The sequence below is a fragment of the Peromyscus leucopus genome, chromosome 10 (assembly GCF_004664715.2).
Source record: "Peromyscus leucopus breed LL Stock chromosome 10, UCI_PerLeu_2.1, whole genome shotgun sequence".
NCBI lineage: Eukaryota > Metazoa > Chordata > Mammalia > Rodentia > Cricetidae > Peromyscus > Peromyscus leucopus.
In genome coordinates, this window is record NC_051071.1 from 36,571,836 (window position 1) to 36,585,985 (window position 14,150).

At 34.2% G+C, this 14,150-nt stretch overlaps 1 protein-coding gene across 7 annotated transcripts in view; it reads left to right on the top strand.

The window, feature by feature from the left end:
• Positions 1-14,150, top strand: part of Slit2 (slit guidance ligand 2) — a 336,048-nt gene that overhangs the window by 204,861 nt on the left and 117,037 nt on the right. For 4 of the 7 annotated variants that reach the window (XM_028865886.2, XM_028865890.2, XM_028865888.2 and 1 more), the window contains exons 6-10: positions 2,621-2,692; positions 7,063-7,134; positions 9,804-9,967; positions 11,527-11,538; positions 12,497-12,635. In XM_028865886.2, the coding sequence (XP_028721719.1) occupies positions 2,621-2,692; positions 7,063-7,134; positions 9,804-9,967; positions 11,527-11,538; positions 12,497-12,635 (459 nt within the window). The remainder of the gene's footprint in view (positions 1-2,620; positions 2,693-7,062; positions 7,135-9,803; positions 9,968-11,526; positions 11,539-12,496; positions 12,636-14,150) is intronic. The other 3 variants (XM_028865887.2, XM_028865891.2, XM_028865893.2) reach the window with 1 other exon arrangement.

Sequence of the window (14,150 nt, forward strand, 5' to 3'; positions counted from 1 at the left end):
ACAAAATTCACAATTGATGAAGAAATTGTTCACCAGTGAGTTTTTGCTTTCTTTTCTTATTCACAACTCCATGAATTATTTTCACTCTTAGGAAATATGTGATCTGAGATTTGGCAACTTTCATAAAACTTTTAAGAAAACTCATGTCCTATGAAACTCAAACATTCCTAATATCTTTACCATAGGGTTTATATATATATATTTTAAACTGTCAAGAACAACATGCAACCATGCACAATACCAAATAGGAGTTCAATTGTTTACGTTTCCAGCAACAGTACAGATTCTGGCATAAGGAAAGTGATGGGTCTTTTAGTCTTGTAGAACAAGATTCGCCTGAGTGCTTTCTGGCATGCTCCAGATTCCCCTTTGTGCATTGTATGCATGATTTAGAAGAAGCTGTGTCAGCACTGATTTATACATTGACAGCTAAGGATAATAAGATATGGGCAAACATACAGCTCACCCTTTTACAGATTAACCTGGAGACTGCATTAGGCAAATTTGATAGCATTAAAAGATTTTGCCAATTTGTCTGGAAACAATTTCTCTTTTGTAGCATGTCAAGGGTAACACTTCATGCCACTGTACTAATTTAAATGGCTTTGATAAATTGTTCAAGAGGTTATAGAATGGTAGTGTAGATATATATTTAGCACTTTGAAATAAAAAGGCTATTAGCTTAATTGTTAAATGAATTTAATCTTTAAAAATCAAAAGTGCTCAAGAATCTAAGTGTTTTCTTGGAACCACAGCAGCCATATTATATCATGAGGCTTTAAATGTCTTCCTGGAAAATGAAATTATACTTCTGCATTACTTCCTAATAAGTGGGAAAAGCTTTCAACTATTACAGTATCAGGAGTCTTGGGTAGTATTTGGGGAAAGCTTGGGTTTATAAACAGAATGGAACTCTATCTTTCCCAGGATGGACCTGCTTTTATATTGGCCTATATTGTACTATTTATATGACATCGGGTACTATTGTTTATGCTTGTATTCCCTGGAGACTGGTTTAAAACTGAGATGTATCGTTCATAAGATATCCCCTGTGTATATACTTTCTAACTGATCTAAATAGTCTTCTCTGGAAGTCACCAGAGGAAGTCACTGCTTCTCTATTCTGTAGCCTCGTGAGAGGACAAGTTGTTTTATACAATGTTCAAACAGTTCTCTCAGAGTGATCCTCAAATATGAATTAGGCCTCTTGGTGAATTCTGGACTTGAAGCAAGGACGAAATACATTCATACAATGATTGTAATCTCACTCTTGTATATCCACATTACCAGAGAAATCATGGAGGGCTAACATATCATTTCTCTATCAAATGAAGCATTCAAATATCTTGTCTCTACTGGAACAATAACGTCTCCAAGCATCACAACACCAGGGTTAGCACTACTTGCTGCAAACAGGAGTGGAGTGTAGATAGTACTTGGTTCTGTCTTTCAAGGAAATCAATTTCCTGTGTATTATTGAAAATAGTTTCTTCTCTCACACAAGACATCCTACCACAGTTTCCCCTCTGTCTACTTCCCCCACCTTTCTTCTCCCCCAGATTGAAAGTAAATTCATTAACATGAGCAGTAAGATTTTTTTATTTCAAACACAAACATCAGAAAAAGAAAAAAGAACTTAAGCAACTTTGAGGCATGGATTTTATTCCTTCTAAAACTGAATATTTACATCCAGTACTTAAAGCACTGATGAAGAGTCATTTGTTTAAATTATATATTAATAAGTGGACAGAAATAACAGGTAAAACTATTTTCATGCCCTATAACTATTGTAATGAAATACTTACAGTTGATGTTTATTTATTGTTTGGGGTTAAAATTATCATATTAAAGAAAAAGACCCAAAGTTTCATTTAAGTTGTAATGAATTCATTTCCTAATAGTGAACAAATAGTTTTCTTCATGAATCATATTCTGAAAATTTCTTAACTCAAAAAATTCTAGACTGACATTGAAGAGAATTTGTATGTGATAAGAAATGCAGATTTGGAGAGTAGTGAAGCCCAGTATATGATGACTGCAAGCTTTCTAATGTGTGTTCTTGGTTGGGGAGAGGAGATGCACAGCATCATTTCTTGTTTTCAGTTTGGAGTCTGGAAAGGAAACTGCCATTAAAAGATGGAAACCCGAAAGTACTCTTACTCCTTCTTGCCAAGGATAGTGAAATTAACATGCAGCTGGGCTTCTCTGATAAATGGATTCTGTTAGGTCACTGAGGGGGTGCATGTGACATTAAGTGATTTACAGCCCTTTACCTTAATGAAATTGTTTCAGCGAGATGACGCTGAAAGCTTTTAATGGATAGCTTTTCTTGATGTAATGAAATTGCATTCCTATGGCATTTAATATAAGGTGAAGTTATTATTTACCGGAGCTTTCCAAGGGCTGCTATTTGCACAGACAGTTCGGAACAAAAAGAGATTTCAGTAGCTGCACAGAGAGGGCAGAATGGCTTGTGACATTCTTGAGCAGATGAGTGTGTGAGAGGAAGCACTTCGGGGAGTGTCATCAGAGCTTCAGTGCCCCTTCAGAAGTCTTCAGGTCTCCTACACCCTGCTTCTGCTCCTTTCCCTTACATAGAGTCTTTTAATTCATTTAACAGGCAACTGGATTACAACCAGATCAGCTGCATTGAAGATGGAGCATTTAGAGCTCTAAGAGATCTAGAAGTACTGTGAGTATTGCTTATTTCTCTGACACTTTTTGTAGGAGCATTGTTTCTAGAGAGTGATAATGTGATGCCTTAGCTACTGTCTGATAGCGCTGTGTCAAAATGTTCTCCTAACGACAACAACAATACTCCTTAAAAAAAAAAAAAAAAAAACTTGTGAGTACACAGAAAGAGTCAAGATGTGTATGGGCAAAAGCATGTAAATGTTTCTATGTAGACACGCTGTATTTAAGAAGAGTACTTGAAAGATCTGTTTTTTTAATAAAATATCCTCATGGCAAGAATAGATCTTTCAGAAGTTCCCACATTCCTAAATACGAAGATAAAAAGCCAAACTAAACCTCTATTTACTGATGAATTTTGTGATTAGTGAGTAATGAAAAGGTGTTTTTATTTAATCATGCAGTTTTTCATGACATCGTAAGTCAACTTCGTTTTTGTATGTTTTATAAGTTTATTTTGAATTTGAATTCCTAATTTGAATGAGCCATGGATGAGATCCATTTCAGAGACACAGTCAGAAATCTGATGTGCTGAATGTGAAATGGTTTTGAATTTCTCATCAATTTGTTAAAAGTTTTATAGGAATTATCGAGTCCACCCTCCACAAAATGGGGGGAAGGGGTTAACTGAGGATTTTGGGGGCCACTGAAATAAAACAAATTCTGAAGATGAATAATTTTTCAACCAAATTAACTTATTTTAGTAAGATTGCTTTGTGATTTTTATTTTTATTACGTATTAGAGAAGAGTTTCTAGCTGCCCTCTGATCTGAGTTAATATCTTAAAGAGTTGATAAAAAATCATAAATGATAGTCTTATAAATTGTTTTTTATAAGAAAGCATTTTTATGGTTTCTGAAGAAATATTTTCTCTTTTGGAAAGTCGGTGAAAAGTGCTTAGGTCCGCTTTAGTTTAAAGCCACTCTCTAACCTGTGTGTTCTGCCTGTATGTGGGGTTGGGGCCAGGATAGCTGAGAGTGTGCATCAGGGGGAGAGAAAAGTGTCAGCACCACAAACTGAAGCATTTTACATATATATATATATATATATATATATATATATATGTATATATATATAATAACTATGTATTTACTTAAATCAGAAGAGTTTTGGAAATACAGTCAATGTGCATATAGTTATTTTCATCTTAGTAAAAGTTCTAACGATTGACTTTTGTGGGAAACATTAATATGCAAATAAAATAAAAATTAAAAATTGAATATTGTTATTTTGTCTTAATAAAACATCTAAAGTTTGACCTCTGAGGTAACCACTATTATGCAACATGATAAAGAATAATAATTCATGAAATTAAATAAAAATCTAAAACATTGGAATGATGCTCCTAATTTAATATCATATAGATACATGATGATTGGAGCCTGATTATGGATGAAAATAATTAAAATCATACATTACAAGAAAATGGTTGTGTGTTTTTAAAATATTTAAACGGTTTATGGTAAAATTCGGTGATGGCGTGAACATAATATATATATACATTTTTTAAAGGTAATACATTTAATGCATTTCAAACAACCTTTCCATAATTTGATTGATAAAGGAAAATGGGAAAAAAAAACTTTAAGAAGATGGAAATACTAAGTAAACCTATACTAAGCAGTGTTCCGGAAAGAAAGCTGACAAAATTCTGACTCTGTGGGATCTTATCTTCTCACCTTATGCAAAAAAATGGAAGAATAGCAACTTAATCTTCATATGTGATTTAAGATTCCCAGGGTTTTAATTTGCATTTTATTTTCATTCCATGAGCATATTTGACTGTCTGACAGTATTGAGGCCAACAAGAGAAGACAGTGTAATTGTGCTGATCATTGATAAAATGTCTTGATAAGATTTTTTTTATACAGACAGTTAATAAAGTCTGAGATTCCAAGAGAAAAGTCAGGGAAGGTGAGAGAAGAGTCAATTTATTGCTCATGGTAAGCTGGGTTCCTGTGGAATTCTTGGTTAATAGAATATAAAATTAACTACGTATTTGTACTATGAAGAAACAGTCTCAACATTAAAAACTGAATTTATCTATGTGATTTTCTTCTTATTAGGACATTGAACACAGAAATGAAATAGAAATGCTAGTTTTACATGTTTTTTGCCTACAGGATAGGCATAAGTTAATTAAATGGGAAGCAGTGAGTCATATCCATTAAATAGCAGACTTTCTGCCAACTCTTTCTCTTGCTTGGCACTAAGAAACAAGAGCAACTAAATCATCATCAATTTCTAACATGTTCTTCATTATTTCAAGGGTAATATTTTGTATTTTTGCACCAAGATACCTTTTCTATAAAACATATTCTGGTAAAAGAGAGTCAACTTAAAATTTGAATTAGTTTATATGTAGGAGAAAGTGTTCATAAAAGACATCTCAAAAATCAGATCTCAGTATGCCTTGTGCTTTCAAAGATTGTAGTTATGTTGAATAAGCCTAAATTTGGAGAATGGGAAAAGATGTCAGTAGAAGTCAAGTCTCTTTGAAAACAGACCCACTTACAGAGATGAATTAGACAAACAAAAGATACTTAGAATTGGAAAGAGTAAGAGTGAATTTGGGTTGTTTGTTCATTTTGTGAAACAGCCTGGGGGTGATGTGAAACTGAGGTGACTAGTTTATCGAAGGAGAGTATGAGTGATCTGTGAAAACAGCAAATGATTCATTGAGTGGGAAATTGACAAAAGCCTGAGGATTCTGCCCAGGCAAAAGTGATACACTGATGATCCAGGTGGGTGATTTTTGAGCCTCGTGAAGAGTTTGCACTGGAGTGTGTAGGCACACTTGAGTGTGTAGGCGCACTGGAGTGTGTAGGCACACTTGAGGATGTCTTTCTTTTTTTCAGAGCACCCATTCTTTCCTCTAATCACCATTGTAAAGTCAGGTATTAAAATATCTTCAATAAAACCTCCAACTCTTTACAGAAAAAGACAAAAAAAAAAAAAAAAAAAAAACAAGCAAACAAAAAAAAAACAAAAATGACTGACAATGGAGGACAGTATGCTCTTCAATAAACCAGACATGATATTCGCTGTTGTCATACCTAATGTTCAGTTGTTCGTTCCTCTGGTGCTATGGAAGATGGCCAAACAATATGACTCTTCCAGGAACCTTGAAATGGAAATTTTTAGGCTAATCTCCTACCTGTTCTTAAAAATACTAGTAATTAATTCATTTATTTCATCTTGTTAATCAACTGTGTTAGAACCAGGAAGAGTACATTTGCAAACCCTCTTGAGGCAAACCATCAGTTGTTGGGGTTGTTGGCTGTACAGAGTATTTTCTGGGGATCAGGAATTGACTTATCAGGAAAGTTAGTTACACCATCTATGGACTCAAAACACTGAATGACTCTTTGCTACCTAGTTTTAAAATGTATTCACAGATAGAATAACTAACCTAGTGACTTAAAGTCACATAGAGAGAATACATCATTTACGAGCATCTATAAAACATTGAATCCATCACCTCATGTTGTCTCAAATCTAGCATTTACTTATGCTCAGGCAACATGAACTACTTGTCAAGTGCTATTACAATATATCTGTTTGAAGTAAAAAGTTTACTTCTTAAAGTAATTCTCTTTCAGTTGACTCTCTTCCCCATCTTCAAAGTAATAATAACTAATTAAATCGACAATTATGTATATTAAAGGAGAGAAGAAGCGATCCGAATCAAGCAAGGATTATTATACCTTTCACCAAAACTCCTTTGACCACCTCTCTTTCTGGCACTACTTCACAAAATGATGACTGAGATTGTGACCCAACAGAATTATACAAAGGACAGTATGCCATGCTATAACTAAAACAGGCTACATCAAAGCTTTAAGATGCTGCCAGAGCAAGACACTTCATCTCCAAAAGATGAAAATGCCAAGTATAGATGGATTATTTTACAACAAAACGTTAGCAGTAGCATCCAGAGCAAAGAGTAATGAAGTAGTCCTCCATAGTAATGATTATGTGTTGCTGGTATGAAATTTCACCTGAAGAGTCCAAGAATGTGTACATATCCACTAATTAGACACTAATTAAACAAAGAAATGTAAAGTGCAATTTCCTAATTGACTCTCCTATGGTAAGCAGGCTTGCATGGAATAGTATCATATAGTAAAATTTTCTGACCTAAGCCATACATATGTATAACAATTGTTAAATAAAATAGAATGTATAGTAATATATTGTAATATGAAAAATTAGTCATCATCTTTTCTCTAAAATAGTGAATTCTCTGTTTCTCTATGAGGATGTTGGTTATTTACTTACATAGAGTCATGAGAAATATTTGATGTTAATATAAAATGATCAATGGTTTACCGTATCTAACTAAAATTTTTAACTTTTTTCATTCTACAGCACACTCAACAATAACAATATTACTAGACTTTCAGTGGCAAGTTTCAACCATATGCCTAAACTTAGGACATTGTAAGTAGCTGAAATTTAAAGAAAGATGAATTTAATTAATTAAGGCTGTTTCTTCACTGCAAGTTTTAATAAGCAGGGTATAGGACCATTAGTTCATTATAGCACAGGCGAACAAACTGCAACTCTGGAAGAATTCTAGAAATATTATTTTAGAAAATGAACTATTACTCTGAAAATGTGATGGTTCCTTAAAATGATATGTATGCATTGCAGAAAGTTTGAAGTAAAATAAAACATTTACTTTGAGCTATTGTAGAGGTCACATTTCATTAAGAAGTGGAAGACTCCTTGATTGGCTGTCAGAAATGATAAATGGGAAATCTTTATGATTTTATTACTCTATTAGAAGCAGACCTAATACAGATAAACTGTGCTCCTGCGTTCTCTGTAATGTAAAGTCAGGGCTCACCCACTGGTCTTTGCATAATTAAAGCTGTGTCAGCACTTATATTTAAAAATATCTTTCCAGGGTTACACACAGTCATTAAGATATTTTTGAGAAATAAAGTATGAGCAACAGCTTATTTTTCTGTCTCCAGGAAAAATTAATCATTAAACCCCAATGTGTAGATATTTAATTTCGGTATTTTAAGACATGAATCTCTTGTGATCTGGCTTTCAAAATCACCTAGACCTAAAAAGTGAATTACTGGAAACATGGAAACAAAATGTGTTTTTTAATCAGTTAAGTCTATTTTGATTAAGTTTTCAAAAATATTTCTCATTTTAAAATAACATATAACTAAGCCAGGCATGGGAATGCTTAGTTGGCACCCAATCATCTGAGAGGAAACAGGAAGTTCAAGCACTCCAGACTGGCCTTTGCTACATGGGGGGGTCAATGAAGGGAGGGTTACATGAGAATCTCCCTTAAAAAAATAAACAAAATAAAGGAAAAAATAAGAAATCAAATAGCTGGTACTTTAAAGCATTCATTTTATTTCTTAAATAAATACACATTGAGTTATGTGTGGTGGCAGGGCCTTTAACATAATATTTAGGTAGCAGAGGCAGGTGGAGGTAATGTGTACAAGGCCAGTCTTGTCTACATGGAAAGTTCCAATCTAGCTAGGGATGCATGCTGAGACCTTATCTAAAAAAATAAAATAAAAAAGTACATTAAATCATAAGTCTTTTGATACCTGGATAATACAAATTTAATAACTAAAATTTACTTATGAGAATGAGATTAATTAATAGTCTCACTTACTCAAACCATATTTGACAAAATCATTTTAATGTTAACTCTGTATAATGTATGTGAAAAGAAAGGACCATGATTTTCATCCCTGTAAAAGGAAATCTACAGAAACTGTAAAACAATATACCATTGTATTTTAGTGCCTTTAATAGCTTGTCTTCCAAAGAAGCTTTAACATTTTTTATATCTTATGCCCACTCTTTATTTGATGTGGACAAGGTAGGAGGCTGTGTTTAAATGGACATATTTGGTACAGAGTGATGGAAAAGGCACCAGTGGCTACCAAAGGCAAACCAAAGAACCGGTCACTCACCTTCCCCAGAATCTAATATTTGACCTCAGGATATGCCTTCTGGTTTTGATGTAGGACACCCTAGTTCTTATACACACACTCAAGGAGAATAAAGCCATCATTTAACTTTAAATTCCCTCCCTTTTGGTTGGCTCATTTTTCTATGGCATCATTGGTACTTAAAAATTCCATTTTTATACTCTGATTATCTTTCTAGACTGAGTTCTATGTTTTACTATCCATTATCATTATTGAGTTAGAATTGAACACATCAGCTAAAAGGGGCTAAAATTGTTTCACTGTGTCATAGACAATTCTAGGAATGATATTTTGATTTATAGCATTAGGTGCCCCTTTCTTTAGCTTGAGCAAACATAAAAGCCAGTTTGAAGTCATTTACCTAATTTAGTGGATACATTTGCCTGATATTTTATTAATGGAGAAGCACTATTTGCAATTTGGAAGGAATCCATGATCTTGTGCACATTCTGGCAACATAAAGGGGTCTTATTTAATTTCTTCCCTTCCAGCCACTTTTGCCTTTTAATTTTACTCTTTGCTCTTTGAAGCTAGATACTGAGAGCCAAATTCAGCTAATCCCTTTTCTGAGAGACTGGATGGGATGGAATGGGGGAAGAAGGGAGGGAGGGGAGAAATTAGAAGAGGTATGTTAAAAACAGACTGTCTTATTTTGAATTATGTATCTTACTCAGCAAAATACAGCTGTCCTAAAATGCCTTTGTAAACCGTTGCTATAGAAACCAATAACAGCAGGACCTTACTGATATTTGATCTGTAAGCCACACCTTTAGTTCTAAACACTCGCCCTCCATCCCTCTTCATGCCCATAGCCTTGGACCACATGCATTGGCTTTTGTTATGTTGGGGATGAAGAATAATTTGCCCTGAGTTGATACTTTTTTCTCTTTACTCTTTTGAATGAATATAGGCAAAATAATTTTGTGGTCCTACTTCTGTCTTTTTGCCTAGCTCAGTAAAGGAAGAGAATTGACTCATTTTTGTGAAGCGGCTTAATTATCTGAGAAATAATTGTATAGTAACTCCCTAAGACGTGTCTGCTTGTGTTGATTTTTTTTTAAGTATATATTTTTTACTAACAATATTTGAATTAACTGTGTCCTATTTTCTTGCTCTGAACTCCTCCCCCTTGTTTAGTCGACTCCATTCAAACAACTTGTACTGCGACTGCCACCTGGCCTGGCTCTCGGACTGGCTTCGCCAAAGGCCTCGGGTGGGCTTGTACACTCAGTGTATGGGCCCATCCCATCTGAGGGGACATAATGTAGCAGAGGTTCAAAAACGAGAATTTGTCTGCAGTGGTAAGATCAGTGAGGTTACAGTATTTATATTTATTTTTACTTTTCTGCTATAGTTTAACAGGTGTAAGAAACTCAAATTTCAAAGTTTCAGATTTGCTTTCCAGGGGGCCATCATGCACTCATCACCATGGAGACTCTATTTTGCAGTGAGAATAATTCTAGATTCTAGGATATTTGTACCTAGGGCAATTATTGATAAAATCTTTCCATTAGCATCCCATGGGAATATAGAAAAATCCTAGATTAAAACAGTACTTGCAAAATGGTATTTTCTCTTTTAGTAATGATTATTATCTACTTTTATATTAAGTAGTGAAAAATGACCAGTAATCCTGAATACTTACTCTAAAATTCAGTACAACTCAACTGTAATTATAAAATGATGGCGTATCTCTTTATAAATATATACATCTAATGATTCACTTTTACCTAAAATAAATATGTAACTGCCTTACGTCCTGAAATGTCTGCAAACCAAATTTATCAGTAGCTACAATTTGCTGTGTTCTGTATGTCTAAATAGTAATATAAATATTTCACACATAGCTGCCTCATTTTGCCCCTCTTGAGACAATTATATGAACAATATAAATTAATATCAATAATGGAGACTAAAAATATAGTGTAAAATAATAAGCTTTTCCAATTTTATCTGTTCAAATTCAAAGATCTCAAAGTATATCGTCTGTATGTACATGCATATATGTATATGTATGTATATATTATATATATATATATTATATACATGTATATGTCTAATATTTTATAAGTATATGGCTAGGTGTGCTTTAGGACAATTTATTAAAAAATAATGAAACACATAAATTTTTGATTGTCCTGGGGATTGGAACCCAGGCCCTCATATGTCTCAGCAAGAACTCTTCCACTGTGCTACATCTCCAGGCATAACAAAGTTTGAAATCACTATATAATTGGCTTTTCATGTTTATGAATTACACAGACATGGATTCAATGAGCCAAGGATCAAAACGTTTCTAAAACAAATGAAACTTTACCATCGTTTTCTTGTCTTTAGTCTGTAAGCAATGCAATATTATAACAAATATTGGCATATCATTTGTATTCTATTCATTTTTGTAAGTCATCCAAAAACGACTGATATTATAGGGTTGATTTGCCTAGGCTATAGTAAAATACAATCCCATTTTATGTAACAGATTTGTAAAGCCACTTGTTCTGGTTTCTGTGGAAGTCCTAGTCTCTTCATCCATGCTTACCAACAGAGGACTACCATGCATTGAAAATATTTCACATTTTTAAATGATTGGACAGGAATTACTAGCTCCTCCGTGGACATTTAAAGATGTCTTTTGGGCGTTTAAGTGTTGTTTTTTTTTTTTTCCCCACACTTTGTGATCTAACCCCAGTTCTCCTATAATGACATGGAATCGTCTCAGTATGTTTGAATACTTTTTAAAAAATCCAAGCAAATGACTAACCATTCTCTACTAACCATCGTTTCTCTCTCTCTCTCTCTCTTTTTTTTTTTTTTTTTTTTTTTTTTTTTTTTTTTTTTTTTTTTCCTTGCTGCCTCCTAGATGAGGAAGAAGGCAAGTTTACAATTTTGTGTGTTTGTTTTCTCCCTCCCCGCACTTTTTAGACTTAGAACATTGTTGTAGTTTGAGAGCTTGTGTGGAGAGATGGGTTTAGCAGCTAGCCCATAGCCTCTTCCCTGGCACTTCTCCCCCAGTGGGAGGATCCCTTCCCAGAAGATCCCAGAGGGTTGTCCTGATTTTCACCAGAACCCATGGCTTAGCAGGTGCCTGTTTGATGCAGCCTGGCTGATGATGTTCTGGTTTTCATTACCCAGACTGGGAAATCTGATTTCAGAGTACGTTTGTTTTCAAACACTGAGTATCGAAATTATGCATCTGCAGGTGACTGCTCATAGCAACAGTTTCTATCAGATGAAGCCCTGAAAAGAATCATTTGGATGAACAATTACAGAATGATCTCTCACAAATTACTCTAATATCTTCAAAGAAAGCAGCCATTTTGAATTTACCCAGACATCAAACTGCTATTATCCAGTTTTCTCCTCCATTTGTTGGCCCAGGATAACTTAATTTGACCAACCGTTATGTCAAATAAGATGGAGTCCTCTGTTATTTTTTTTCCCAGAAACAAAATAAATTATACTACATCAGTTTGATTAAAACCAAGCTCCTATTAAGCTTATTAGAAATGATATAGATCATTCTGAAATATCTGAAATATGCTGTTACTTTTGTAAAGAATTCTGGTCTTGAATCTGAATTTAGTTTTACTAATCTCTTCCCCAATTTTGAAAGCAATACAACTTTTATGACTTACTTTTTTTAAATCTCAAGATATAACTGCATGCTTTCCAAAATATATTCTAGAAATATTGAGGATGCTTATTAATGAATGAGTGTGAGAGGACTTGATCTTTGTCTCCTACATACTTAGATAAGCACAGTCTGCACGTCTCTCCATTGTGAGATTCAAGAGAAAATTCTAACTGCTGTTGCTATGTTTTTCTTTTAGGTCACCAGTCATTCATGGCTCCCTCTTGCAGTGTTCTGCACTGTCCTGCTGCCTGTACCTGTAGCAACAATATTGTAGACTGCCGAGGGAAAGGCCTCACCGAGATCCCCACAAATCTTCCTGAGACCATCACGGAAATGTATGTGCCCTGAGTTTTCTCATTCTCCTTCTGTCTCCCTATTAATCCAACCCATGATTCATGAAATTTGGGTTTCTCCGGCACCTCTGATTAGTCACCTTAGGCAAATTACCTTTTTAGAAGTGTATTGACCCTTCCTCTGTTCAGTTAAGTACATTGTTGAAATGGTTATGATTTTAATTTTATTACAAGTAGAATTAAAAGAAATACATTTCGGGAGAATTGTCTTCAAATAAGCATTTGGGCTCTTTTATAGAGAATGTGTGCATCTCTTCCTAACTTTAGGGTCAGGGGGTTTTGTGATGTTTGATGCTGGTTAAAGCAATGGAAAACAAAGGGGTAGCCAACAGTAGTAAATAAACCAGAGCTAGAAGGTTGCTAGCTTTTCAAAAACTCAGGTTTAGATTGAAGTCTCATGATCCTGTTTAAATGAGTAGAGCATATAAGGTATAGAATGTGCTAGAATGCAGCAAGTCTCGAGTCTGTTATTTAGCTAGAAAGCATTTTAAGCTATGTGGCATATTCACTACCTCCATCAAAATTTCAATTCTCTTAGATCTTCTTTTCATGGCACTGAGGATTGAGTGTTAATGTCCTTGTGTAATCTATTCCATGGGTATACAGCAAATACATATAAGATGCAATTGAGAATGTCAGCATCATAGGAAGTGTCAAGGAAAATCCTTGTCCCAGTTTCCATTAATGAAGAAGGTATTTCTAATTGCCTACATCATCCATCATGTTACTGTTTTAAAAGGCTAACTCTAAATTGTAACACCATAATCATCTTTTGAGTGTTTATTTAAATTAATAGAAGAGGAACAATTTCTCATAAAAATAAAAAAAACTGTTATTTTTAAAATTGTCTTTTTTTCAACCTATTTGTTTAATTTCTGCTATGTTAACTACTTCAATTTCCTATATATGAGAATAATCTTAGTTCCAAAGTCTGTCTTCATTATTTCCAGGTATAATATGTACTTAATAATGTGTTTAGATGATTAGGGTAAGAGACATGATCTTCTACAGAGCCCCACCAAATCCATTGAGATTTTATACAGCACCAAAACAATGCATGCACATAATAGTATCTTCATCCAAGGTTTTGTTGCTGGAATAATATCTTACCATTTCCATGTTTTTGTTTTTTAGCTGGGTATTACAAGAAGAATAAGCTATTGTTTGGGAAGTACCAGGTCAGAGTCTAAGAAAGACTCACTAGGAACAAATGCCAGAGGTGGAAGTGACTGGTAGGCTACAGAGATTATAGAGTTGGATGTGAAGATAACATTTCATTTTGGGGCCTTATAAAAAAAGAAGTGTTCTAATGAAACTATCTATCATTGGAGCCATGTATTATTTAAGTTCTTTGAGCTTAGTTAGAACATAGAAACAGTCTGAAGTAGATTACCAAAAGAAAGCCACAGTAATCATTTAATCTCCACTGGATTTGTTATTACTGACACATGAAGAATATACGATAGAGATAATGCAGAGGAAGTAGCATGCAGTCAA